Raw genomic sequence first — 27,315 nt, forward strand, 5'->3', positions numbered from 1 at the left:
TTTGGACCAGATGTTGCAAAAATATCTCTAAGGGGAAATTCATTGAGGGCTAAAGCTTGGAAAATGAAGTGTGAATGTTTATCTGAATGTAGCCCCAGGCTGCCAGATAATCTGATTTTTTTGCCAAAGTGGGGGAAGCAATAAAAATAGCACCTCTTTTATGTTGGCAAATTAAGGGAAAACTACTTTTAAGAGTGACAAATAAAACACCTCCAAGACTGTGAATTTGCCTGTTTGTGACCTCTGATTTTTACTATTATTGAAAACCATGATTTCTTAGTAACTAAAAATAAAAGTACGGCAATACAGTAAATCCTTGTACCCACAAATCTGCCAGTAGCATATGCAGTCCTGCCCCCAATAATGACCATTTTAAAGAAGGTAAAAATCAGCTCAACCAAAATCTTCATGGGAAGTCAATAACCATTGGTCTGGACAGTAGCATTACAAAAATGCTAATCGGCAGTGGGTTGGGTTTAGTTTTCTGTCTGTTATGTAGGGACATAAAAGGACCATATTCTCCTCCTCACAGCCTGTATCATACATCCCACCAAGAATAGAATGTTCCTTGAAGGATAACCCTGTCTTACACAGGACCCTGCATGGGAAGGGACAAGGCCAGGGACAAAGCTAAACTCAAGAATGTACCAAGGGAATTCTTGTTGTGGCTCAGCGTGTTGGGAATCCAACTAGTATCCATGAGGACACAGCTTCAGTCCCTGGCCTTGCTCAGTGAATTAAGGATCCAACATTGCCGTGAGCTGTGGTATAGGTCGCAGACACAGTTCAAATCTGGCACATTGCTGTGGCCGTGGCATAGGCCAGCAGCTGCAGCTCCAATTCAACCCCTAGCCCAGGAACTTCCATATGCCACAGGTGCAGCCCTAAAAAAAAAACAAAGAAAAAAGAATGTATTGAATTTTCTTTGCTAGATGACATGTATATGCATGATATGGTCAAAAATGGTTTCTTTTCATTTTATTTTATTAACAGACTTCCCCAGTGCTCTAATAAAAGTGGTATGTGTTTCATAGTTTGTGCTAATAAGTGACTCTTGCTAAGTATCCAGTAAACCATATTTCTATTTGAAAGCTGACAGTACATGTAGGCTCCAATTGTAAAATGTGAGTGACGGATCTTGGGTTATCTCTAATTTGGTCCTTTAAGGCATTGCAGATTATAAGTGATGTTGAGTATTCTTTCTTGTGACAGTCACAGAAGAGAACAACTTTAGTGGGGGCTGGGAGTAGGAGCAGAAAACAGGTGGCATACCTGAGTTTCACCCAAAGGGCTAAACTGCACAGAGAGACTCTGCATGGTCATAGGCAAGAACAAGGGATCCCACCAAGGATGGCATGGTGGCAGCAGAGACCCACTCCCCCCACTTGGTCTGAGGGTCAGGACCATGTCACTAGATCCTGGCCCTCTGTGGACAGGAACCACTAGCAGGAGGTGGAGAGGCATGGTGACACTGCCTGTCCCCTCTGATCTCCTGCTGAGGTCTGTCTCTGGCTGCCTCCAAGCAAGAACCCAGAGATCAAGGTTGCCCTGGCAAGTCAGTCCATAGAGATCAACCTTCAGGGGCACAGAGAGGGGAAGAAAGTGGGGGAGAAATGGAGAGTTTGTCTCACAGCAGGCAAGGGGAATCTTTGCTCCAAGAATGTTAGAGCAGGGAGAGACTTTTTATCCTGTCATCCTCACTAATTGATGAGGAAACTAAGGCCCCGGGGGCGGGGGGGAACTGAGTCAACGTTACATTTAAACTCAGCAAAAGTTTAAATATTCCTTTTCCCAGCTTTTCCTCTTTAGGATGCTGTGAATCATGAACTGTGATACCCATATTAGAGTAGGGTTGGCTAAAATGGAGCATCTTACATGGTCATTTGCCCTTACTGTGCCCATTAGACATCAAGAATCAACCTCAGATTTCTTTACTCCTGAGCCCAGATGTGCCCTCAAACTCACACATCCTAAGGCTCCAGGCAACCCCTAATAATCCACCTTGTTGCCCGATTACTTAACAGTACAACGTGCTCCAAACCCTTAAATACAAAGCTTCAGATTATTTTCTGATTTTCCTCTTGGAAACATTGCTTCTTCTCTGAAGGTGCTTCCTTGAAGACATCCAAACTGCTCACCCTGGTGACTTGATAGAGGGCATTGACAGTTTGGAAGGGCAGAAGCTGCCATCAGATGAATCCTCTGGAAGGGTAATGATATGAAACCCTGGCCTCTGATGGGTTCACTCTTCCTCTCTTCTTCAGGTTGACAGGACAGAGGTGATTCGCACCTGTATCAACCCAGTGTATTCGAAGCTGTTCACTGTGGACTTTTACTTTGAGGAGGTGCAGCGCCTGCGGTTTGAGGTCCACGACATCAGCAGCAACCACAATGGCCTGAAGGAGGCCGACTTCCTGGGCGGCATGGAGTGCACACTGGGCCAGGTGGGTGCATGATGCCCTTCCTCTCCTCTTGCCTTCTGAGGGCCTCTCTCCCTCCCCTTTCCCTCTCTCCTCTCATTCAGTCCTTGCTTTCTTTCTCCTATTGATTTTATTGCCTTGAACATGTAGCATTTAATGATTGTCCATGCACTGTTGTGACAGTACATTTAACATTACATTTACATCTAGATGATGCTGTACATATGTAAAGTGTTACCTGTTTTGCCAAGTGAATCCTATTACTTCTGAATTCCTTCATTCTCTTGGTTATTTATTAAACAACTCTTTGTGGAGCACCTGTTCTGCCCTGGCTGTCTATCTGCTCTAGCCTCATACTGATACATCATACATTTCCATCTCCCAACTCAGATATGGTAACCCCACACACAAGAAGGATTGCTCTTTCAAGTTTACCCCAAGCCTCTGGTGCCAAAGTTAGCCAAAGACAGGGTATATAGCTATTTGGTGAATGTGTGAATGCTTTGCTTAAGCCTCACAATGATGGGAAATACACACCATTGTTATATCCATTTGTCAGTGAGAAACCCAGACTTAGAGAGGTTAAGAACTTGCCCAAGGCCCCACAATAATGAGGAGCAGTCAGAACCCAAATCAGGTTAGCCTGACTCCAAACCCCATCATCTTGGTTTCATATACCTTTCATTTTTCCCTCCCCTCCCCAGAACGTGAGTGCTGAGAGGAGACATAAGTGAAGAAATAGTCCCTGTGCCCAAGACTAATTGGAGAAAGCACAGCATATGCCCCCCAAATACAGCCATTCATGATGCTCTTTTTTTTTTTTACAGAATAAAATACATACATTTACACACAATTACATTCACACAGATTATTATAACATGGATCTTAAGAAACAGATTAAGTGACTCCCACTGGAAAAGTGGAATTGAAAATATGCTGAGACAAATAGGAAATTTATTCTATACTTTATCCCAATTTTATGGCTTTCATCTTTACTACTTAGTTTTATCTATTACATTTCAATTTTTCTTTAAAAACTAGCATTATATTAAATTGTTATATTATGCAACTAAAATTTATAAAGAAAAAAGCCTTATATACCTTTAAGTATTTTATATAGCATAGTAAAAAGAATAACAACTGGTAAGCATAACAAAAATAATAAACCCTCTGAAAATAAGTAAAATATAAAATGCATAAGTTGGTTAAAAAGCAGTGTAACTATATAAATATGTCCTCACAATTTGTTCCATCTCATTGATTCTTCAATAAATGCATTACACTGTTCTAGGTGATGTGATAAACAAGACATTATAGACCTTACATTGTGCCATGGAGAGAAATGGTTATTAATAATACAATTGTAGAACTGTATTGTTTAATTGCACAGTGGCATTATTTAATTATAATTATCACAAGTTCTTTGATGGAGAGGAAATCAGAATCAGATCTAAATGACCCCCTTCATGGTGGATTATGCACTTATTTACCATGAGATATATTTCTTCTCCAGAGATTCCTTGTTTGTGTATCAATTGTAGATTTTTGGTTTGCAGTTATTCTGAAGTTTTGATATAAGAGTCTATATGTATATGAGATTGTTTTATGTTGTTGGTCTCTTCATTGCAAGTTCATCTCCAGTGTCCCGCATTTGTACCCACCTCTTCTCATAATTTCTGATTTTGGTGGCATAATTGTGCATGGATGATTTCGTATCTTTACTGTATATATACCTTTCCTGGTGAGCCTTGTCATTCGTGGAATTTTTGTTGCCTGTTGCTGATCTTTTCTTTCCTGCCTAGAGAAGTTCCTTTAGTATTTGTTGTAAGGCTGGTTTAGTGTTGCTGAATTCTCTCAGCTTTTGCTTATCTGAGAAGGTTTTGATTTCTCCTTCAAATCTGAATGAGAGCCTTGCTGGGTAGAGTAATCTTGGTTGGAGGTTTTTTCCTTTCATCACGTTAAGTATATCATGCCACTCCCTTCTGGACTGCAGAGTTTCTGCTGAAAAATCTGCCAGTAACCTTATTGGAGTTCCCTTGTATGTGACTTGTTTCTTTTCCCTAGCTGCTTTCAAGATTTTCTCTTTGTCTTTAATTTTGGTCAGTTTGATTATTATGTGTCTCGGGGTATTCCTCCTTGGGTTTATTTTATATGGTACTTGTTGTGCCTCCTGGATTTGAATGAGTGGTTCATTTCCCATATTAGGGAAATTTTCGGCTATTATCTCTTGGAATATTTTTTCTGTCCCCTTCTCTCTCTCTTCTCCTTCTGGCACCCCTATAATACAGATGTTGGTGCGTTTAACATTGTCCCAGAGTTCCCTGAGACTCTCTTCATTTGTTTTCAATCTTTTTTCTCTTTTGTGTTCTGCATCCATAATTTCTTCTAATCTGTCCTCCACCTCGCTTATTTGTTCTTCTGCCTCCTGTATTCTGCTGTTAGCTGCTTCTAGTGAGTTTTTTATTTCAGTTATTGTATTTTGCATCTCTTCTTGTTTAAGTTTTATATCTTGTATCTCTTTGGTTAGTGTTTCCTGTAAGTTATCCATCTTTGCCTTCAGTTTATTTCTAATGTCTTGCATCATCTTCAGCATCGACAGTCTAAAGTCTCTTTCCTGGAGGCTGAGAATCTCCTCATTGCTTAGCTGATTTTCTGGGGTTTTTCCTTTCTCCCTCATCTGAGTTATAGTTCTCTTTTCATTTTTATAGGTTTTTGGTGTGGTGACCTTTTTATAGATAATAGAGCTGTAGCCTCTCTTACTTCTGGTGTCAGCCCCCCTTGTGGCTGAAGTCGGTATGGGGGGCTTGCTGTAGGCTTCCTGATGGGAGGGCTCATGATGCTCTTTAAGCCAAAATGAGATAGCATATCCAGAGCTTTATGCAGAGGGTTTTGGACCTGCCAGAAATGGAGATCTTTCTACTGGGATAAAGCAGAGAAGGCACTGTGGAACCACACTTTGAAAAAATGGTCCAGGGTATGAAAAAGGAGGAGGGCGGAAGGCCTTCTGAATAAAAAAGCAATATAAACAATGCTTAGAAAACATAGGCTGGAGGATAGGCCAATCTGAATCAGGGTCAGATACTGGTTTACTAGGAAGCCAGTGCAGCTTAAACTTTAGAGCCCCCCAAGAGTCCTCACTAAAAGCATCATGTTTTTATTTGTACCGTTGTAAATTCTTCTCAAAGAGGGATCCGAAATTATATAAGCCTCAGGACTCACAAAAGCCACATCAAGAGTTAATGCTTATTTAGGGATTAGTAAGAAAGAATCTGCCTGGCAGAGAGATGGCAAGCAGGCATGTTCATTGGTTTGTTTTCACACTGCTGTGCCACTTGTCATTAACGGAATTTTCTCCCATGTGAGCACTGAGTGACAAAATAGACAATGCCTCAGTTTCCCTTTTCCAGCAAATATAGTGATGGATTTCATAAGTTTGTTCCTTCAATGAAAGCGAAAGGCCTACCGTGGAAGTACAGGTGAGGGGAGGTAGAAGAGGAGCCTGGGATGTTCTCTGTCAGTGTAATCTCTCTCATGACTTCTGAAGAGTTTTGTTTCTTTTTAAATAACAATTTTTATTTTTTCCATTACAGCTGGTTTACAGTGTTCTGTCAATTTTCTATTATACAGCAAGGTGACCCAGTTACACATACATGTATACATTCTTTTTTTTTAAATTATCATACTCCATCACAAGTGACTAGATATAGTTCCCAGTGCTATACAGCAGGATCTCATTGATCATCCATTCCAAAGGCAATAGTTTGCATATATCAACCCCAAATTCCCAGTCCACTTCCTCCCCTTCCCCCTTGGCAACCACAAGTCTGTTCTCCATGTCCATGACTTTCTTTTCTGTGGAAAGGTTCATTTGTAGTGTATATCAGATTCCAGATAGAAGTGTTATTATATGATATTTGGCTTCCTCTTTCTGACTTACTTCACTTAGTATGAGAGTCTCTAGTTCCATCCATTTTGCTGCAAATGGCAATATTTTGTTCTTTTTTATAGCTGAGTAGTATTCCATTGTGTATATGTACCACATATTCCTAATCCAATCAACTATCAGATGGATATTCAGGTTGTTTCCATGTCTTGGCTATTGTGAATAGTGCTGCAATGAACATATGGGTGCCTGTGTCTTTTTCAAGGAAAGTTTTGTCTGGATACATGCCCAAGAGTGGGATTGCTGGGTCATATGGTAGTTCTATGTATAGTTTTCTAAAGTATCTCCATACTGTTTTCCATAGTTGTTGTACCAGATTACATTCCCACCAACAGTACATATGTGTTCCCTTTTCTCCACACCTTCTCCAGCATTTGTTCTTTGTGGACTTATTAATGATGGCCATTCTGACCAATGTGAGGTGGTACCTCATAGTAGTTCTGATTTGCTTTTCTCTAATAATCAGTGATGTTGAGCATTGTTTCATGTGCTTGTTGGCCATCTGTATATCTTCTTTGGAGAAATGTCTATTCAGGTCTCTGCCGTTTTTCAATTGGGTTGTTGACTTTTTTGCTGTTGAGTTGCATGAGATGTTTGTATATTTTAAAGATTAAGCCCTTGTCGGTTGCATTGTTTGAAACTGTTTTCTCCCATTTTGTAGGTTGTCTTTTTGTTTTGTTTTTATGATTTTCTTTGCTGTGCAAAAGCTTGTCCTTTTGATTAGGTCCCACTGGTTTACTTTTGCTTTTATTTCTGTTGCTTTGGGAGACCTGAGAAAATATCTGTAAGGCTGATGTCAGCAACTGTTTTGCCTGTGCTCTCTCCCAGGAGTTTGATGGTGTCTGGCCTTACATTTAAGTCCTTCAGCCGTTTTGAGTTTGTTTTTGTGCGTGGGGTGAGGGTGTGTTCCAGTTTCATTGATTTACATGCAGCTGTTCAGGTTTCCCAGCACCACTTGCTGAAAAGGCAGTCTTTTTCCCATTTTAAATTCATGCCTGCTTTGTCAAAGATTAATTGACCATAAGTATCTGGGTTTATTTCTGGGTTCTCTATTCTGTTCCATTGGTCTGTCTGTCTGTTTTGGTACCAGTACAACACTGTCTTGATGACAGTGGCATTGTAATATTGCCTCTTGCTTGGTTTTTGTTCCTCAGGATTGCTTTAGGAATGTTGGGTCTTTTGTGGTTCCATATAAATTTTTGGATTGTTCTAGTTCTGTGAAAAATGTCATTAGTGATTTGATAGTGATTGCATTGATTCTATAGATCACTTTTTTTTTCTAACTTTTCTATTGTGTCCTTTAGGATCTCTGTTGCTTATTGATTTTCTATCTAGAGGATCTGTCCATTGATGTGAGTAGGGTGTTAAAGTCTTCTATTGTTAATTGTACTCTCATCAATTTCTCCTTTTATGTCTGTTGGTATTTGTTGTAGGTATCTGGGTGCTCCTATATTAGGGGCATATATATTGATGATTGTAATGTCCTCTTCTTGAGTGGATCCTTTAACTATTAAATAGTGTCCTTCTTTGTCTTTCTTTATGGCCTTCGTTTTAAAGTCTATTTTGTCTGATATGAGTATTGCAACTCCTGCTTTGCTGTCTTGTCCATTGGCATGAAATATCTTCTCCCATCCCCTCACTTTCAATCTATATGTGTCCTTTGCCCTAAGATGAGTCTCTTGTAGACCACAGATTGTAGGTTTTTGCTTTTTTATCTAATCTGTGACTCCATGTCTTTTGATTGGAGCATTCAGTCCATTGACATTAAGGTAATTACTGATAGATATGTATTTATTGCCATTTTAAACTTTGTTTTCCAGTTGATTCTGTGTTTCTCCTTTCTTCCTTTCCTTCTTTGGTTGGTCAATTTCTATTTATTTTATGCTTGAGTACTTTTCTTTTTAGTTTTTGTGAATGCAGTGTTTGGTTTTGATTTCTGGTTTCCTTTTTTTAAGTATGTTAACCCCTTCCTGCATCTGCTTGCTTTAGCCTCATAGTCATATAGGCTCAAACACATTATTAAAAAAAAAAGAAAAAGAGTTTAGATTTTCTTGCTTTCCTTCCCCATATTCTATGATTTTGAAGTCCTTTTATAACATCTTCATGTTTGTCCTCTTGCTGTCCCTTTTGTTTATCATCACTTTTACAGTAGGGTTTTTTTTTTTACCCCTTTTAGATCTATATACTGGCTTATTTAAGTGGTTGCTTTCCAATTGTGATTTACTCAATCCTATTTCTTCTTAGTTCTTTTTTTTTTTATTTAGAGAATCCCTTTCAGTATTTCTTTTAGAGTGGGTTTAATATTGCTGTACTCTTTCAGATTTTGTTTGTTGGAGAAATTATTTGTTTCCCCTTATAGTTTAAATGATATTCTTCATGAATAGAGTATTCTTGGCTGCAAATTTTTTCCTTTCAGCACTTTAAATATATTTTGCCACTCCCTTCTGGCCTGTAGTGTTTCTGTAGAGTAATCAGCTGATAGCCTAATGGGGGTTCCCTTATAAGTAATGCTTTGTTTTTCCCTTGCTGCCTTCAGAATCCTGTCTTTAACTTTTGCCATTTTTATTACATTATTTCTTTTTTTTTTTATTTATTTATTTTTTTTTTTTAGTCTTTTTGTCTTTTGTTGTTGTTGTTGCTATCTCTTGGGCCGCTTCGGTGGCATATGGAGGTTCCCAGGCTAGGGGTCGAATCGGAGCTGTAGCCACCGGCCTACGCCAGAGCCACAGCAACGCGGGATCCGAGCCGCGTCTGCAACCTACACCACAGCTCACGGCAACGCCGGATCGTTAACCCACTGAGCAAGGGCAGGGACCGAACCCACGACCTCATGGTTCCTAGTCGGATTCGTTAACCACTGCGCCACGACGGGAACTCCTTACATTATTTCTTGGTGTCGTCCTGTTTGGGTTCAACTTGTTTGGGCCCTCTCTGCTTCCTGTGTCTTGATATCAGTTTCCTTCTAAATTTTTAAAGTTTTCAGCCATGATTTCTTCAAATATATTTTCTTTTTTTATATTACTCAATGAATTTATTACATTTATGGTTGTGCAATGTTATAGCATTTCCATCCCAAACTCCCAGCATCCACTTTTCTTTTTCTTCTCCTTCTGGAATTCCTATTATGCCTATATTGGCTCACTTTATGTTATCACATAGATCTCTTCTTTTGTTTTCATGTTTTTTCGTTTGGTGTTCTGTCTGCTGTCCTGATTGGATGATTTCCATTATTCTGTCTTCCAAGTCACTAATTAATTCCTCTGCATTATTCATTCTGCTTTTTAGTGCCTTTAGCTCAGTTTGTGTCTCTGCAAATGAATTTTCTAATTTTTCTATGTTCTTATGTTTTCTAGTTCCTTTCTAAAGGAAACTGCATTACTATTCATATCCACTCTTAATTCCTTGATGTTCAGCCTTAATTCCTTCAGTATTTTCACTATCTCCTTTTGAACTTGGTGTCTGTCAAACTGCAGAGGTCCTTTTCATTTTTTACTGCTTCATGTGAATTCTCCTGTTCCTTTAACTGGGAATCATTTCCGAGCTTCATCTTGCTTATATTTTTCTTTCTGTGAGTTTAGGGAAGCCAACCTATAGTCTTGGAGTGTACTTCTATGCAAGAGCATCCCTTTGTATTTTATGGAGGGGTTACTATTTATTCTTGGCATGAGAGTTTGAATACTTGCTATCTCTTTCTTTGGTGTGAGTAGGCTGTTATCCCCAGGGTGCTGAGTGTGTTTCCAGGGAGAAGGAGGCAACAGGTAGTGCTGGTAGTCAGTGCCTGGTTGCTGGGCTCTTAATAGCAGCAAGGACCTGCAGGAAGTTGGCACAAGTTACTCCTAGTTGCAGGCCCCTACGAAGTGATAATGAACCTTAGGCAGATTAAAAGTTGCCCATAGCAGTTGGAAGTGGCAGCAGCAGGGTGTCTGAGTTTCCAGAAGAGTGAGAGCAACAACAGGTAGTGTTTAATTGCAATGCCCTCCTCTGACTTCATTGGTGCCACAAGTAGTGCCTGTTCAGGGTCCCTTCATGGTAGCACGTCACACCCACCTGTGGAGTCAGTGATAACTGCAGTGGTTTGCCTCTGCCACCTGCAGACCATGCAAGAAGCACTCCATCTCACTTAGCCCACACAAGAGGTGCTGCACAGTCTGCTCCTAGTTGCAGGATCCTGGGAAGTGACAGGGATCAAGTGTGTGGGCATTGCCTAGAGCATTTGGCAGTAGTGTCAGCAGGGCCAGTGTGCTCCCAAGAGTGTGAGAGCAACAACAGGTGGTTTGGTCACAATGCCCTTGAAGTGATTGGGGCCACACGTGGTGCCTGTTCATGGACCCCTAGTGATGGCAGGCCACACCTACCTCTGGAGTTAGAGATAACTGTGGTGGTTTGCCCCCACTACCCATAGACCACACAAGAAGCACCTCATCCCACTTAGCCCCCACAGGAGGTGCTGTACCAGCTCCTTGTCATAGGTACCTGGGAAGAGACAGTGATCAAGCATCTGGGCACTGCCCAGAGCGTTTGGCAGTGGCACCTGCAGGGCTGGCGTGTTCCCAGAGGAGTGAGAGCAACAACACATGGTGTTCCATTGCAATGTCCTCCTCTGTGGCGCCCTCTGAGGTGGTTGGGGCTGCAAGTGGTTCTTGTTCAGGGATCCCCAGTGGTGGTGGGCCATGCCCACCTCTGGAGTCAGAGATAACTTCAGTGGTTTGCCCCCATCACCTGCAGACCATGCAAGAAGCACCCCGTCCCGCTTACCCCATGCAAGAGGTGCTGTACCAGCTGTTCCTAGTTGTAGTGATCAAGCATCTGGGAGCTGCCCAGAGTGTTTGGCAGTGGCAGCTGCAGGCCAGGTGTGTTTCCAGGTGGGTGAGAGCAACAATGTATGGTGCTTGGTTGCAGTGCCCTCTTTTTTATTTGTGCTGACCCATGAAGTTCCTGGGGCTGCAGGTGGAGCCCACTCACAGGCCCCCAGTGATGGCAGGCCACACCTCCCTCTGGCCTTCAAGACAACCACCACAGTCCATCCCTGCTGCCTATAGATCATGCAAGAGGCACCACATTGCACTTAGTTCCTCACTGGCCTTAGCCCACACAAAAGGTCTATAGCCACCAATACCCTTCCCAAGAAGCGCCTGGTCTCCGGTAGCCTTAGCAAGTGTCTTCTCACCACCCATAGCCTTTACCAGAGGAACCCCGCCCTCTGAGAGCCTGCAAATATGTTCACACTCTGGTGCAGGGAGTTCCCTATGACAGTCCACCCCTCCTCCTCTCGCTCTCCCCAGCAATGGCGCCTTGTCTCTCCTGCGGGTTCAGACCTTCTCCCGGGTTCCCTCTGCCATGGCATTCCACTCCCCAGCCCATAGCATACCGCTCCCCCACCCATGGCATAGCACTCCGAAGCCCCTCAGGCCATCCCCACACAGCCAACCCTAGTTGGCTCCCTGGAACTGACCTCCAGAGCCTGAGTCCCAGCGCCCAGCCTCCTCCCAAGCATCTCAGGCTGTGGAGTCCTGGGCAGTGCTGCAGATGACCTGTGCAGCTCTTACTCTACTTTGTCCTCAGTCCAGCTGCTGCACTTTTCTCAGAGACTTTGAGGTCCCTCTGTCTAGGCTGATCTTTCCATCAGCAAGGTGGCTTCCCAGTGTGTAGGTTCATTTTCTCCTTCCCGGCTCCCTCTCAGGAATGTTAGTCCTGTCCTGACTCCTTTTCTCTCTCTCACTCTCTTTTTTCTTTTGTTCTACCCAGTTATGTGAAGAGTTTCTTGCCCTTTTTGGAGGTTTAAGTTCTTCTGCCAGCATTCAGTAGATGTTCTATGTGAGTCGTTTTACATGTAGATGTGTTTTTTTGATGTGTTTGTAGGAGAAGGTAAGCACGACGTCTTACTCCTCTGCCATCTTGGTCCCCTCTCACTTCTGAAGAGTCGATGACAGGTAGTTCAAGGTTCTTGCCAGGTACATGGCCCTGTAAGTAGACATTTAATGAAGGATAAGTGAATGAATGAGTGTTGGATTTTAGGTGAAATTCTGCAGTGTATAAATAAAATTAAATGGTGATTAAAATGGAATTTTTATAGACACAAAGGAGCCATTTCAAGATTCTCCCTTAGATAATGGGTATCCCTCCCATGTATTACAGTTATATTCTGTCCCAAGAAATAAATGAAGAACCTTCAAAAGTCATGTGAATAAAAGATCCTTTTCATCCAGAGCTTTAATTGTGTTGATGTGAAGCAACCTCAAACTTACGTCTTTCCTAAGGCTCATCTTTCCAACATTCAGTCAGTTCTTGACCTTCTGCTTCATTCCAGGCATTGTGCCAGGGATCAGCAATAGAGCAGCAGGCCAGAAACACTGTCCTTGCCCTCAAGCAGCTCACAGTATAGTTGGGGATAAAGATGTTAAACAAACAGTTACACAAATAATTGATTAAATCACAACCATTGTTAGGGAGAAGTAGAGAATAGGAGAACAAACATTGAAAGGATGGTGTCAGTGGATAGGGACTTGAAGACTTCCTGAAGAAAGTGACGTTTACCCTGAGACTGGAAAGGAGAGTGAGAGAGAGAGAGGAAACACATTCTGAGCAGATGGGAATTTTGCATACAGAGCCTCTGGATTCAGGAAGGAATTTGGCATATGGTGCAGAGTATCTTTGTTTGGATTCCTCAAGAAGCCAACTCTGAGATAGGAAGTCAAAGGAGGTAAAGGAAGCAGCACAGTGGAGAGAAGTGAGGCAGGAAAAGGAGGGCAGCCTGGGAGGGTATGTTGTCCAGGCAGGTACCACAGTGGGCAGCTAGAGTGTAGTTGGGCCGGGACACTTGGTTTAGAGCAAACACCACAGGGTGATCTCACCCTTGGGATGAGGGAAGTGGGGTGTTATACCTGTGGAGTGTACTTGCTATCATCAGTCATCAATGGCTGTTCTCAGGAAGGGAACATTAATCACCTGGCATTTATGGCTTCTTGCATGGGTGCAAAGCCAGCTGCAAAGACCTGTAGAAGTCTGCAACCAAAGAAATACAGGTGCAGGTGGTCAGAAGTGAGTGCTCTGCACTCAGGTCTTAGGGCATAGGGATAAGAGCAGGGCACCGATGGCATCTGCTATACAGACTGTTGGTTGTCCACCCCATAGCCTGTCTCCCTGCACTTTTAGCTATCAGATCCTGATCATTTTCATACCATTTCCCATCATATACAAAATATGGCCATATAGAAAATGGCCTTTAAATATTGAGTAATATCAGGCATAATGAGATATAAACATATATTTCCTGGAGCTTTCTGGGACAGAAAAGGAGAGCCTGTTAAGTCTGGAAATAGACCTTTCAATAGAAGAACATGGAGTTATGAGGCGGAAGATAGAAATCAAATGATAGTCACTAGATAGAAGTACCTTTCCTGGAAATTTCAGCCAATAGATTCCCTGTGACATTTGAACCACTGCAGGCTAATTTTTTTTTTTTTTTTTTTGCCACTTGCACTGTGGAGTCCATTGAACCACTTTCCCAGGCCACAGTGACCTCTTCAAACTCTAAGCTCCAGGAATTAATCTCCATGTCATTCATTAATTAGCTCATATTACATGGCCTTGATAAGTTCAATTTTGTCAATTCATTAAAGTAATTTCTCTCATGGAATTCCCACCCAGGTGCCGTAGGTTAAAAATCAGACTGCAGTGACTTGGATGACTGCAGAGGAAGAGGTTCGATCCCCAGCCTGGCACACTGGGTTAAAGATCTGGTGTTTCTGCTGCTGTGGCGTAGGTCACAGCTGCAGCATAGATTCAGTCCCTGGCCCAGGAGCTTCCATGTAGTACAGGTGCAACCACTAAAAAAAAGAAAAGAATAGAGGATCTCAGAGGGGTACCCTGGGCAGCTGATGAGCAGCAAGGCTGGAAGGAGCTGGGCTCACGGGGACCAACAACTTAACCTCCTGGATGCCAGCGAGGGGATACCAGGACCCTGGATCCTGTGTAGATGTGACAACTCCCTGAGCCCCAGGACACTCCACAGTTAGGCTCTACCATCCAGGATATACGGTGACACCAGTGGGGGGGGCATCTGGAGTGGAATCAGGGTTTGCAGATCCATCTTACCTTCCTGCTCAGAGAAAACCCTATCAAGAATCTGATGACATCATGAAAAACTACTGCCTACTTGAAAGAGGATGAGGGTGAAAAACGCAACTTATGTCTCAGAATTATTACAAAAATACTTATTATTATCAAAAATTTTTACCTCACATACTCCCTGAAGGAGGCTTGAGTTTTTCCATCGATCTCCAAGAAACAACAATTTTAAAATTACCCTTCAAAACCTCAGTTTCAATGGGATTAAGATGGAAGAATAGAAGTACTGGACATGAACTTCTGTCCTAAAAACAACAAAATATGCAACTAGATGTTGAGCAATCTTCAACCAAATGGACTGGAAACCTTCAAAAACATACCCTACTCCAGAAGACAAAGAGGAGACCACATCAAGAGGTAGGAGGGATGATGAAACAATATAAGGAACCTCATACCACCCTGGTGGGAAACCCCACAGACTGGAAAGTAACTGGTTCACAGAGACTCACCTATAGGAGTGAGAGTTCTGAGCCCCACATCAAAATCCCACATGTGGGGATCTGGCACTGGGACAAAGAGCCCCAGAGCACCTGGCATTGAAGCCTGGTGGGGTTTGTGCACAGGAGCTCCATGGCACTGGAGGAAATGGAGACCCCATTCTTAAAAGGCACACACAGACTTTCACGTGCACTGGGTGCAAAGGCAGAGCAAAGACTCCATAGGAATCTGGGTCAAAACTGACTGCAGTTCTTGGAGGACCTCCTGGGAAAACAGGGGTGAATGTGGTTTTCTGTGGGGGAAGAACATTGGAGGCAAAGCTCTTAGGAATATTCAGCAGTGTGCCTTTCTCTGGAGGTGGCCATTTTGGGAAAATCTGCCCTACCCATCAGTGCTGAGAAGAAGCCCCAGAGCAAACAACAATCCAGGTGGGATCACAGCCCCAACCATCAGTAATCAGGCTGCCTAGGGACTCCCCAGGCACACAGCTGCCTCTAATCCCATCCAGAGACTAAGCCCCACCCACCAGAGGGATTAGAATCAGCTCCACGTACCAATGGGCAGGGATCAGTCCCTCGCATCAGGAAGCCTACAGCAAGCCCCCTATACCAACTTTAGCCACAAGGGTGGCAAACACCAGAAGTAAGAGAGGCTACAACTCGATTATTTGTAAAAAGGTCACCACACCAAAAACCTATAAAAATGAAAAGACACAGAGCTATAACTCAGATGAGGGAGAAAAAAAAAAAACAAAAAAAAACAGCTAAGTGATCAGGAGATTCTCAGCCTCCAGGAAAAAGACTTTAGACTGTTGATGCTGAAGAAGATGCAAGACTTTGGAAATTAACTGGAGGCAGAGATGGATAACTTACAGGAAACAATGACCAAAGAGATACCAGATATATAACTTAAACATGAAGAGATGCAAAATACAATAACTGAAATTAAAAAATTCACTAGAAGCAGCTAACAGCAGAATGCAGGAGGCAGAAGAACGAATAAGCGAGGTGGAGGACAGATTAGAAGAAATTACGGGTGCAGAACAGAAAAGAGAAAAAAGATTGAAGACAAATGAAGAGAGTCTCAGCGAACTCTGGGACGTTAAACACACCAACATCCATATTATACGGGTGCCAGAAGGAGAGAGAGAGAAGGGGACAGAAAAAATATTCAAGGAGATAACAGCCGAAAACTTCACTAACATGGGAAAGGAACCACTCATTCAAATCCAGGAGGCACAACAAGTACCATATAAAATAAACCCAAGGAGGAATACCCCGAGACACATAATAATCAAACTGACCAAAATTAAAGACAAAGAGGAACTCTTGAAAGCAGCTAGGGAAAAGAAACAAGTCACATACAAGGGAACCCCAATAAGGTTACCGGCAGATTTTTCAGCAGAAACTCTGCAGTCCAGAAGGGAGTGGCATGATATACTTAACGTGATGAAAGGAAAAAACCTCCAACCAAGATTACTCTACCCAGCAAGGCTCTCATTCAGATTTGAAGGAGAAATCAAAACCTTCTCAGATAAGCAAAAGCTGAGAGAATTCAGCAACACTAAACCAGCCTTACAACAAATACTAAAGGAACTTCTCTAGGCAGGAAAGAAAAGATCAGCAACAGGCAACAAAAATTCCACGAATGACAAGGCTCACCAGGAAAGGTATATATACAGTAAAGATACGAAATCATCCATGCACAATTATGCCTCCAAAATCAGAAATCATGAGAAGAGGTGGGTACAAATGCGGGACACTGGAGATGAACTTGCCATTAAGAGACCAACAACATAAAACAATCTCATATACATATAGACTCTTATATCAAAACTTCAGAATAACTGCAAACCAAAAATCTACAATTTATACACAAATGAGAAAAATCAACACTAAAGATTGTCAACAAACCAGAAGAGGAGAGAACAAGAGAAGAAGGGAAGGAAAAAGAGCAACAAAAACAAATCCAAAGCAATTAATAAAATGGCAATAAGAACATACATATCAATAATTACCTTAAATGTTAATGGAGTAAACGCCCCAACCAAAAGACATAGACTGGATGAATGGATACAAAAACAAGATCCATATATATGCTTTCTTCAAGAGACCCACTTCACTTCTAGGGACACATACAAATTGAAAGTGAGAGGATGGAGGAAAATATTCCATGCAAATTAGAATCACAAGAAAGCTGGAGTAGCAATACTCATCTCAGACAAAGCAGACCTTAAAATGAAGAATATTTTAAGAGACAAAGAAGGGTACTATGTAATGATCAAAAGATCAATCCAAGAAGAAGATATAACAATTTTAAATATCTATGCACCCAACATAGGTTCACCACAATATATAAGGCAACTGATAACAACCGTAAAAGGACAAATCAATGATAACACAATCATAGTGGGGGACTGTAACACCCCACTTACAGCAATGGACTGATCATCCAGACAGAAAATCAATAAGGAAACACGGGCCCTGAATGAAGCATTAAACCAGATGAACTTAATAGATATTTATAGGACTTTCCATCCCAAAGCAACAGAACACATATTCTTCTCAAGTGCACACGGAACATTCTCTAAGATTGATCACATCCTGGGCTACAAATCCAACCTCGGTAACTTTAAGTAAATTGAAATCATATCTTTTCTGTCCACAACGCTATATGATTGGAAATAAACAAGAAGAAATCTGCAAAAAAAAACACAAAAACGTGGAGACTAAACAACATTCTACTGAACAACCAATGGATCACTGAAGAAATCAAAGAGGAAATCTAAAAATACCTAGAAGCAAATGACAACACAGATACAACACTCCAAAACCTATGGGATGCAGCTAAAAGCCATTCTAAGAGGAAAGTTTATAGCAATACAAGCCCACCTCAGGAAACAAGAAGAAGCTCAAATAAATAAGCTAACTTGACATCTAAAGCAGCTCAAGAGAGAAGAACAGACAAGACCTAAAGTTAGTAGAAGGAAAGAAATCATAAAGATCAGAGCAGACATCAATGAAATAGAAATGAAAACCATAGAAAAGATCAATGAAACAAAAAGCTGGTTCTTTGAAAAGATCAATAAAATTGATAAACCCTTAGCAAGACTTCTCAACAAAAAAAGAGAGAAGACTCAAATCAATAAAATTAGAAATGAAAAAGAAGTAACAACAGAAATCACAGAAATACAGAGGATCATAAGAGACTACTATATGCAACTATATGCAAATAAAATGGAAAACTTAGAAGAATTGTACAAATTCTTAGAAAAGTAAATTCTTTCAAGACTAAACCAAGATGAAATAGAAAACATGCCCAAACAAATCACAAGAACTGAAATTGAAACTGTGATTTAAAAACTTCCAACAAACAAAAGTCCAGGACTAGATGGCTTCACAGGCAAATTCTATCAAACATTTAGAGAAGAGCTAATGCCTATCCTTATGAAACTATTCCAAAAAGGGACACTCCCAAACTCATTCTATGAGGCCCCATCACCTGATACCAAAACCAGACAAAGATACCACAAAAAAAAAGAAAACTACAGGCCAATTGCACTGATGAACATCAATGCAAAAATCCTCAACAAAATACTAGCAAACCGCATCCAGCAATACATTAAAAGGATTGTACATCATGATCAATTGGGATTTATCCCAGTGATACAAGGGTTCTTCAATATCCATAAATCCATCAGTGTGATACACCACATTAACACACTGAAGAATAAAAACCGTATGATCCTTTCAATAGATGCAGAAAAATCCTTTGACAAAATCCAACACCCATTTCTGATAAAAACCCTTCAGAAAGTGGGCATAGAGGGAACCTACCTCAACATAATAAAGGCCATATGTGACAAACCCAGTTAACATCCTTCTCAATAGTGAAAAGCTGAATGAATTCCCACCGAGATCAGGAACAAGACAAGGATGTCCACTCTCGCCACTACTCTTCAACATAGTTTCGGAAGTCCTAGCCACAGCAGTCAGAGAAGTAACAGAGATAAAAGGAATCCAAATTGGAAAGGAAGAAGTAAAACTATCACTATTTGCAGATGACATGATACTATACCTAGAGAATCCTAAAGACTCTACCAGAAAACTGTTAGAGCTCATCCACGAATTTGGCAAAGTCACAGGATACAAAATTAACACACAGAAATTGATGGAATTTCTATATACTAACAATGAAATATCAGAGAGAAATTAAGGAAGCAATCCCTTTTACCATCGCATCCAAAAGAATAAAATACCTAGGAGTAAACCTACCTAAAGAGACGAAAGACCTCTACTCTGAAAACAATAAGATGCTGATGAAAGAAATCAAAGGTGACAAAAATAGATGGAAAGACATACCATGCTCTTGGATTGGAAGAGTCAATATTATCAAAATGACTGTACTACCCAAGGCAGTCTACAGATTCAATGCAATCCCTATCAAATTACCAAGGACATTTTTCACTGAACTCAAACAAAATATTTTAAAGTTTGTTTGGAAGCATAAAAGACCCATAAGAGCCAAAGACATCCTGAGAAAGGAAAATGGAGCTAGAGGAATCAGGCTCCCAGACTTCAGGCTATACTACAAAGCAACAGTCATCAAAACTGTATGGTACTGGCACAAAGACAGAAATATACATCAGGGGAATAGGATAGAAAGCCCAGAATTCAACCGATGCATCTACAGCCAACTAATCTATGACAAAGGAGTCAAGAATATACCATGGAGAAAAGACAGCCTGTTCAATCTGTGAAATCTGGACAGTCACATGGAAAAGAATGAAATTAGAACACTCCCTAACACCATACCAAAAAGAAACTCAAAATGGATTAAAGACCTAAATATAAGACCAGACACTATAAACTTCTTAGAGGAAAACATAGGCCAAACACTCTCCGACATAAATGACAGCAACATCTTCTCATATTCACCTCTTAGAGTAATGACAGTAAAGAAAAAATAAACAAATGGGATCTAATTAAACTTAAAAGTTTCTGCACAGCAAAGCAAACCCTAAACAAAACAAAAAGACAACCCGCAGAATAGGAGAACATCTTTGCAAGTCAGTCGACTGACAAGGGATTCATCTCCAAATTTTATAAACACCTTCTGCAGCTCCATACCATAAAAACAAACAATCCCACCAAAAAATGGGCAGAAGATCTAAGCAGACAGTTCTCCAAAGAAGACATACAGATGGCCAAAAAACACATGAAAAGATGTTCAACATCACTCATTATTAGAGAAATTCAAATCAAAACCACTCTGAGATACCACCTTACACCAGCCAGAATGGCCATCATCAGAAAGTCTACAAACAAGAAGTGCTGGAGAAGGTGTAGAGAAAAAGGAACCCTAGTACACGTTGGTGGGATTGTCAATTGGTGCAACCACTGTGGAAAACAATATGGAGATTCCTCAGAAAACTAAAAATAGAACTTCCATTTGATCCAGCAGTCCCACTCCTGGGCATCTATCCAGAGAAAACCAGGACTCGCAAAGACACATGTACTGTGATGTTCAGTGCAGCATGATTTTCAATAGCCAAGACATGGAAACAACCTAAATGTCCATCAACAGTGGAGTGGGTAAAGAAGATGTGGTACATGTACACAATGGAATATTACTGAGCCATTACAAGGAACGAAATACTGGCATTTTTAGCAATTGGTTGGACCTAGTAATTATCATGCTAAGTGAAGTCGGTCAGATATTGTTACACCAATATCAAATGCTGTCACTGACATGTGGAGTCTGAAAAAAGGACAGACTGAACTTTTTTGCAGGGCAGATACTGACTCACAGACTTTGAAAACCTTCTGGTTTCCAAAGGAGACATTTCGAGGGTGGGAGGATGTGCTGGGGGTGTGGGATGGAAATCTTATAAAATTGGATTGTGATGATCATTGTACAACTATAAATGTAGTAAATTCATTGAGTAATAGAGACAAACAAACAAACAGAAATATAATACTGAGTTCCCGTTGTGGCATAGCAGAAATTAATCCACTAGGAACCATTTGTGGGTTCCATCCTTGGCCTCGCTCAGTTTGTTAAGGATCCAGTGTTGCCATGAGCTGTGGTATAGGTCACACACGCAGTTCAGATCTGATGTTGCTGTGGCTGTGGTGTAGGCCGGCAGCAGCAGCTGTAGCTCGCATTCAACCCCTATTCTGGGAACCTCAGTATGCCATGGGTGCGGCCCTAAAAAGCAAAAAAAAAAAAAAAAAAAAAAAAGAAGAAGAAGAAAGTAATTTCTATGTGGGAACCAGTGCAGCAGGGAGCAGCTGGTGGTCACCATGCGGAGCTGCAGCAGCTCTGGGTGCAGGAGGCAGGGGGCGCTATGGTGAAGAAGCTGGAGAGAGGGAACATCCAGAAGATGCAGGACCTCGTGTTCCTATGCAGTGCTGGCTGCTGTGAGGACAGTCAGGCATCCACGCAGCAGGTGCATCAGTGCATTGAGCACTGCCATGCACCTCTGGCTCAAGCCCAGTTCCTGATCATGAGCGAATTTGAGAAGTTCCAGGACCACCTGGCCCGGTGCACTTTGCATTGCAACAACAAAGCCAAAGATTCAATAGATGTAGCCAATAAGGAGCTCCAGGTGAAGCGGCAGCTGGAGAGTTGTGTGACCAAGTGTGTGGATGACCACATGAACCTCGTCCCAACCACGACCAAGAAGTTGAAGGAGTCACTCTCGTCCATGGGACTTCTGTTGGCCATCGGGTCTGAGGGCAGGAATCTATTTAAAAAAGAGGAATGGGGTTTTGGGTCTTTCAAGCAAAGTTTATGAATGAAGAAATTACAGATGGGAAGCAAGTTCAAGGCCTCTGTCACTTGCCTCTAGACACTGGTTCCCTTGTGTTTCAATCCTAAAAAGTGAAATGGGAAAAAAACGGTGCTAAAATTTGGGTCAGAGATTGCACAAGAGAGTTTTTGAGAGCCTCAGTTTCATGTAGCAAGTGCTTACCCTGGCAGTAGCGAACCTTTCTTGTACCAAACCAGAGCCCTCCTAGGTACCAGATTATCTTAGTACACAGATACCAGCAGGCTGACAGCTTCCTTTAACCTGCCTGTGATCTAGTGGAGTGTGAGGAGAGGTATTTATGTTTGTTGCCAGCCAACCTCCTGTTTACCAGACGGATCAACACACACCATGCCATTTTCCACAAACTACAATAAAACAAAATCCTCAAGGTCACCAATTTAGGTGAAAGGGGGCTTCTGGGGTTTTGTTTTGCTTGGTTTTCTTTTATATACAAGCTAAATACATCTATTTAGCTTAAGACGTGGAGTTGGGAGCAAGAGTTTGGATAAGAACTTTGAAAGGGTCCTTGTGAGTATTCATTTTTGGCCATGGAGATGTAGATGTGCCTTACTTAAAATGCTCACGTATTTACATCTTTCAGTCTGGAGACCCTGCAAAAATATGAGAGGTGATGTCACACTGGTATGGAAAGCAAGTCTTCCCTTTCACCAGCAGCCACAATGGGCCTTGAGGCTGTCTGCAGCAGAGAGACAGAACAATCTTACAGTGACACTCACCCTTGAAGGGGATCTTGATTGTGCTGTATACTAGGATTTTGGAGTGAACAGTGGAAGAGGAACTGTTGTCTGCTTAATTAAGAGAGTTGTGAAGTACTGGATTTGGAAAAATCTGGTTTTCATAAATCAGAATAGAATGAAAGCCTAGCAGTTCCCTTCGTGGTGCAGGGGAACCAATCCGACTAGGAGCCATGAGGTTTCAGGTTTGATCCCTGGCCTCGCTCAGTGGATTGAGGATCTGACATTGCTGTGAGCTGTGGTGTAGGCACAAACACAGCTTGAATCTGGCGTTGCTGCAGCTGAGGCGTAGGCCAGTAGCTGTAGCTCCAGTTTGACCCCTAGCCTGGGAACCTCCATATGCCACAAGTATGGCCCTAAAAAGCAAAAAAGAAAAAAAAAAAGCGAATGAAAGCCTAAACCCAGTATTGCTTACTTTGCCACCTGAAATAACAGGGCTCTGTTGAGACAATCCCTTGGCAACATGAAGATCAACAGAGAAAGAGTAAGCAACTCAGGGGCCAGCTGTGACTCCTTGACCACTTTTTTCAGGGCCTTTGTTCTTGTCCCAGTTCTGGCACCTTATTGTTTTGATAAGGACCCTGTTGTCTTGTTACCAACTTATTACTTGAAATGATAATATAGCCTGTCTCTTTGCTGTTCCAAGACGATGATATATTTTCCTAGTGGTTTGGTTTTAAAAATAAATAAGGTTTAATTAAAAAAATAATTTCTCTCTTAATTAGCATTTATTTTTATACATATTTATCTGGCCCCCAGGTTCTTCGGAAAAGAACTTGTTATTTGTTTCTAAGATGTCATCATACTTTGTATATCACTCGTGCTGAAGTCACATTTATTGATCAGTTAATTTTGAAAATTTCAGATCAGTATGAACCTTTATTTTGACATAGTAAGTTTCATTCTTCCATTTATTCATTTTTTTCAATAAGCATTAACAGGTGCTCTGGGTATGCCCAATACCATGCTAGGTACTGGAGGCACATAGATGAAAAAGACAGGGGCCTTGCCCCAGAAGAGCTTATAAATAGCTGGGAGACACAGACTAGTGAATAAATAATCAAAATATTATTAAGTGCTTCAATGAGTTTTTTCCAGAGTCTCTATGGGAAAGACTTACTTCTGCCTAGATGGAGTCAAGGAGGTCTCACAGAAAAGGTGTACCACTCTGGACCTGTATCTCAAAAAATGAGTAGGGATTCACCAGCAGAGAAAGAAATACGGACTCTGGGCAAAAGGCTGGCAGGTGCACAGCAGCATAAGAATGAAAATGACTTTAAGTGACTCAGGAATGGGCAAGAGAGTTGGGAAAAGGATAAATGGGGCTATACAGGAGGGGGGAGCTGTCCGTGATGCTCTCAGGAGCCTTTCTCTAAAGTCTGGAGAGCTAGGCCTTGATGCACTGAAGACCTTGAGGGATTTTAACAAGGGGAAGGTCAAGATTGGATGTGTGTGTCGCTTTGGCATTCCTGTAATGATGGATGGGAGAGGAGGGATGTGGAGGCAGTGAAACCAGTTTGGAGGCTGTTACAATAATAGGAACGATATGAGGACAGTGGCAATTAAAGTTGAGAAGAGATGCAGAGGGGAGTTTGTCCAAGAGCAGAACCAATAAGACTGGGTGAGGGATAAGGAGTTGCTGGCATCTAGCTTAGGTTACTTACTGGAGGAGCAACGTGACTCTCTTTGAGGAGAATCAGAATGAGGAGTGGGATGGGGCATAGAAGGTGATGCTAACACCCTAAGCTCAGGGTGTCTAAAGAATCCAGGGGGGATTGCCACTTTGTGGCTTGACCTGTGGGTCTGAAGATGATACCTGTAGGTGGTAGTTGGTAGCAGGAAAGGGATGAGATACCGCAAATAGGCTGTTTTATTTTCACTTTTGGAAGGAAATTCATCGAACACACCACATATGAACAAATCATAAAGGGTTTTTTTTTTAATCATTGAGTATGTAAGGACATTTCATTTTTCTTAGATGAAAATGTGAACTTGATGTCTTAAAATCAGAATCCTTTGCTAAGCATTTTCTGTGTGTAGAGTGGCATGCCAGATAAGTAACAGGAACTATGTGAAGGGCAGGTAGACCTCCTTTTCCTTTGTGGCTCCACAGGCTGTAATCTTTAGGCATGGATGGGAATTTTTCTTGTTTTTCAAAATCATTCTTTTGTCTGATATGATCAAATAAAAAGAAAACCAGCATTTACCTTCTTCATAACTTCAGTGGTAAAAGAAGATTCCTTTTCCTTGCACCGTTTAGTTGGCCAGGGAACGGTGGATGCAGGAGCAGTGGGAATGATGTGGTCCATGTCCGAGGTGCTGTTTCATGATGCTCAAGTAAGTGTACATACCACCGTGGAACCAGGTGGTTTTGAGTCAGATGCCAGCTTAGCCACACTCAAATGTATGTCCAGAGGCAAATTCTTATAGCCATTTATGCCTCAGTCTCTTCATCTGCAAAATGGAGATGATAATAGTGCTAGAACTATTGTGAGAATCAAATGAGAAAACAGATATAAGATGCTCAGCAGGGTCCCTGGAAAGAACAAGGACTCAGGATCTGAAACCTGTTATTAAGGAGTGACCACTATAGACACTTGAGACACATGGAGGGACTAATGTTTTTTCAGGAGTGAATATGGAAGGGAAAAGGGTGAAAATGTTATGACAGAACCCATGTCCTGGGAAGTTAATCAAACTGAACTTATCATTTTGCCTTAATTTTGTTGTGTACTTTATATAGTCAAAATTCAGATTGTATGTAATACTTACCCTTATCATACTAGTTTTCATAAAAATGGTTTTAAGTAAAATCTCTGAAATCATCTGGGGTAGATGTTCCTGTTCTTGTCTTCTACACCTGAAGCCACCCAAAAGCAAAGATTAATGGTCTTCCTGAAACCTTTGCAGAAAGGCACACATTCAAAGCCTGTCTCTTCAAGGTTGTCCACAGGTACTTGCTCTAAGTTTTTGTCACATTCTCACTCTGCCATGTGGCTTTTTGGAAGGGAAAAATAACCCTCAGGATGCTAGAAACTGGCATTGGCCGTGACGTGGGTACCAGCACGGCAAGTGGCTTAGCACTAGCAGTGATGCCAGATGAAGGTTCACATCCACTGAGGGCACTCAAGGGAGAACTGTGTGTTCTCAGCAGATGGGCGCAAGGGGTGAATCCCAGAGATGCAGGGTGCTCGGAAAGCTGTGTGCACCTTCTGTGTGAGCACAAAGGACATCCTTGAGTTTCTGTTGGCTGAAAGAAGACCAGGAGATAAGCGCCCCCCATACCCAACAGAGCGTATGCCAAGGAAAAATGTGACCCTTCACTATCTGGAACAGTAAACTGACCTTCTTTAATATGATGCCTTCATTTTCCATTGCTGCTTAACTCTTTCATTTATCCCTGTACGTTTCCACTCCATTGTGCACCAATACAGTGGACAATGAGTCAGAAGTAATAAAAATAATACATATAGCAGGTACCTTTCTCCAGGCACTTTTATTTACCAACCACTGTGCTGGGCACTCGCCATACCTCAACTCATTTAATCAGTACACCATCTGTGAGAGGTAGGTAAGTAGGGTACCATTATCACTACATCCATTTGAAGAAACTGAGACTGAATACAGCTAGATAGTTTCTTCAAGGCTGCTAAGTGGTAGAGCTGGAACCTGGAACCTGTTTGGCTCCTAAGCCCCTCATGATCTTTTCCATTTACTCTAATAGCTTATCCTTAAATAATGTAAATTATGATGTAGCAGCTGTTAATGCAGATCCAAGTTGGAGTTTCCTTTGCTATGGTTTTTTTTTAAGTTTATTTGTTTGTCTTATACATAGCTGATATAGACAACATAGGAATCCTCTTGGGGAAAAAATACCTTTGGTTATCTCTCCTCAAGGTTTACATACTGAATTCACTTTAAACATAATATGATTTCTTAAATAGTGTGTTAACCTCCCAAACTAGAACCTTTCCAAATACAGCACTCAAAAGGTGGTCCCTCCTGGCCTTATTCACCTTCAAGCATGTTGATCAAGCCTGTTGTCCAAATTCAGTGGTTGCACTGGGTTTCATCATTGCTTTTCTTACAAAGGTTTTCTCTCCTCCCTGGCTTGGAGAACAGATACACTGTGTGAAATCCTCCTCATTTCCTTGTCACTGGGCTGCTCTGTAGTGTATGGCTTCCCCCAGAAGTCAGAGAGTATCTGTTTAAACAAAGAACCTCCTGCTTCCTGTCACTCTAAGTGAGCAGGGAAATCTGTGACCCATTACAAGAGTTCTAGACTCTTGGGGGTCCCTGACTCATTCCTGAGAGAGGAAGGTGCTATGTGCCTTCTTCCCACAGAGCAGGGGTGCTCAAACTTGAACTTATCAGAGCCATCTGGAAGCTTATTAAAACATGGAATATGGGCCTTACCCCCCAGAGTTACTGATTCAGAAAATTTAGGGAGAAACCAAATGGTTTGCCTTTCTGAGTTTCCAGGGGATGGAGATACTGCTGGTCAGAAGCCCCACTTTGAGAACCAGGGCTAATGAAACTTGGACACTGTATCACTAGTTTCAATTATGAAAAATAACTAATATTTGAAGCAATAATATGAAGAAAATAAGAAGGACAAAAAACATCTGGAAAGTAAGGGAATTGCTTCATGAAGTTATAGTCCCACAAAGAACCAAGTATATAGCTTTGAGTTTATATTCGCAGTGAGGGTCTTGGTTTCCAAAGATCATTTCTCCTAACCACTCAGTGTAGTTGAGTGAACCTGTTATCCAGACTGATGGTTCCTCTCCTGCCACAGGTGAATGTTAGGATTACATC

At 41.6% G+C, this 27,315-nt stretch overlaps 1 protein-coding gene and 1 pseudogene across 3 annotated transcripts in view; both read left to right on the forward strand.

The window, feature by feature from the left end:
* The window catches only part of CPNE4 (copine 4), a 595,975-nt gene that overhangs the window by 393,549 nt on the left and 175,111 nt on the right, over positions 1-27,315 (forward strand). For all 3 annotated transcript variants that reach the window (XM_021071322.1, XM_021071320.1, XM_021071321.1), the window contains exon 3: positions 2,265-2,444. In XM_021071322.1, coding sequence (XP_020926981.1) covers positions 2,265-2,444 — 180 coding nt within the window. The remainder of the gene's footprint in view (positions 1-2,264; positions 2,445-27,315) is intronic.
* LOC100739261 lies at positions 21,170-22,644 on the forward strand (annotated as a pseudogene).

The sequence above is a fragment of the Sus scrofa genome, chromosome 13 (genome assembly GCF_000003025.6).
Source record: "Sus scrofa isolate TJ Tabasco breed Duroc chromosome 13, Sscrofa11.1, whole genome shotgun sequence".
Taxonomy (NCBI): Eukaryota; Metazoa; Chordata; class Mammalia; order Artiodactyla; family Suidae; genus Sus; species Sus scrofa.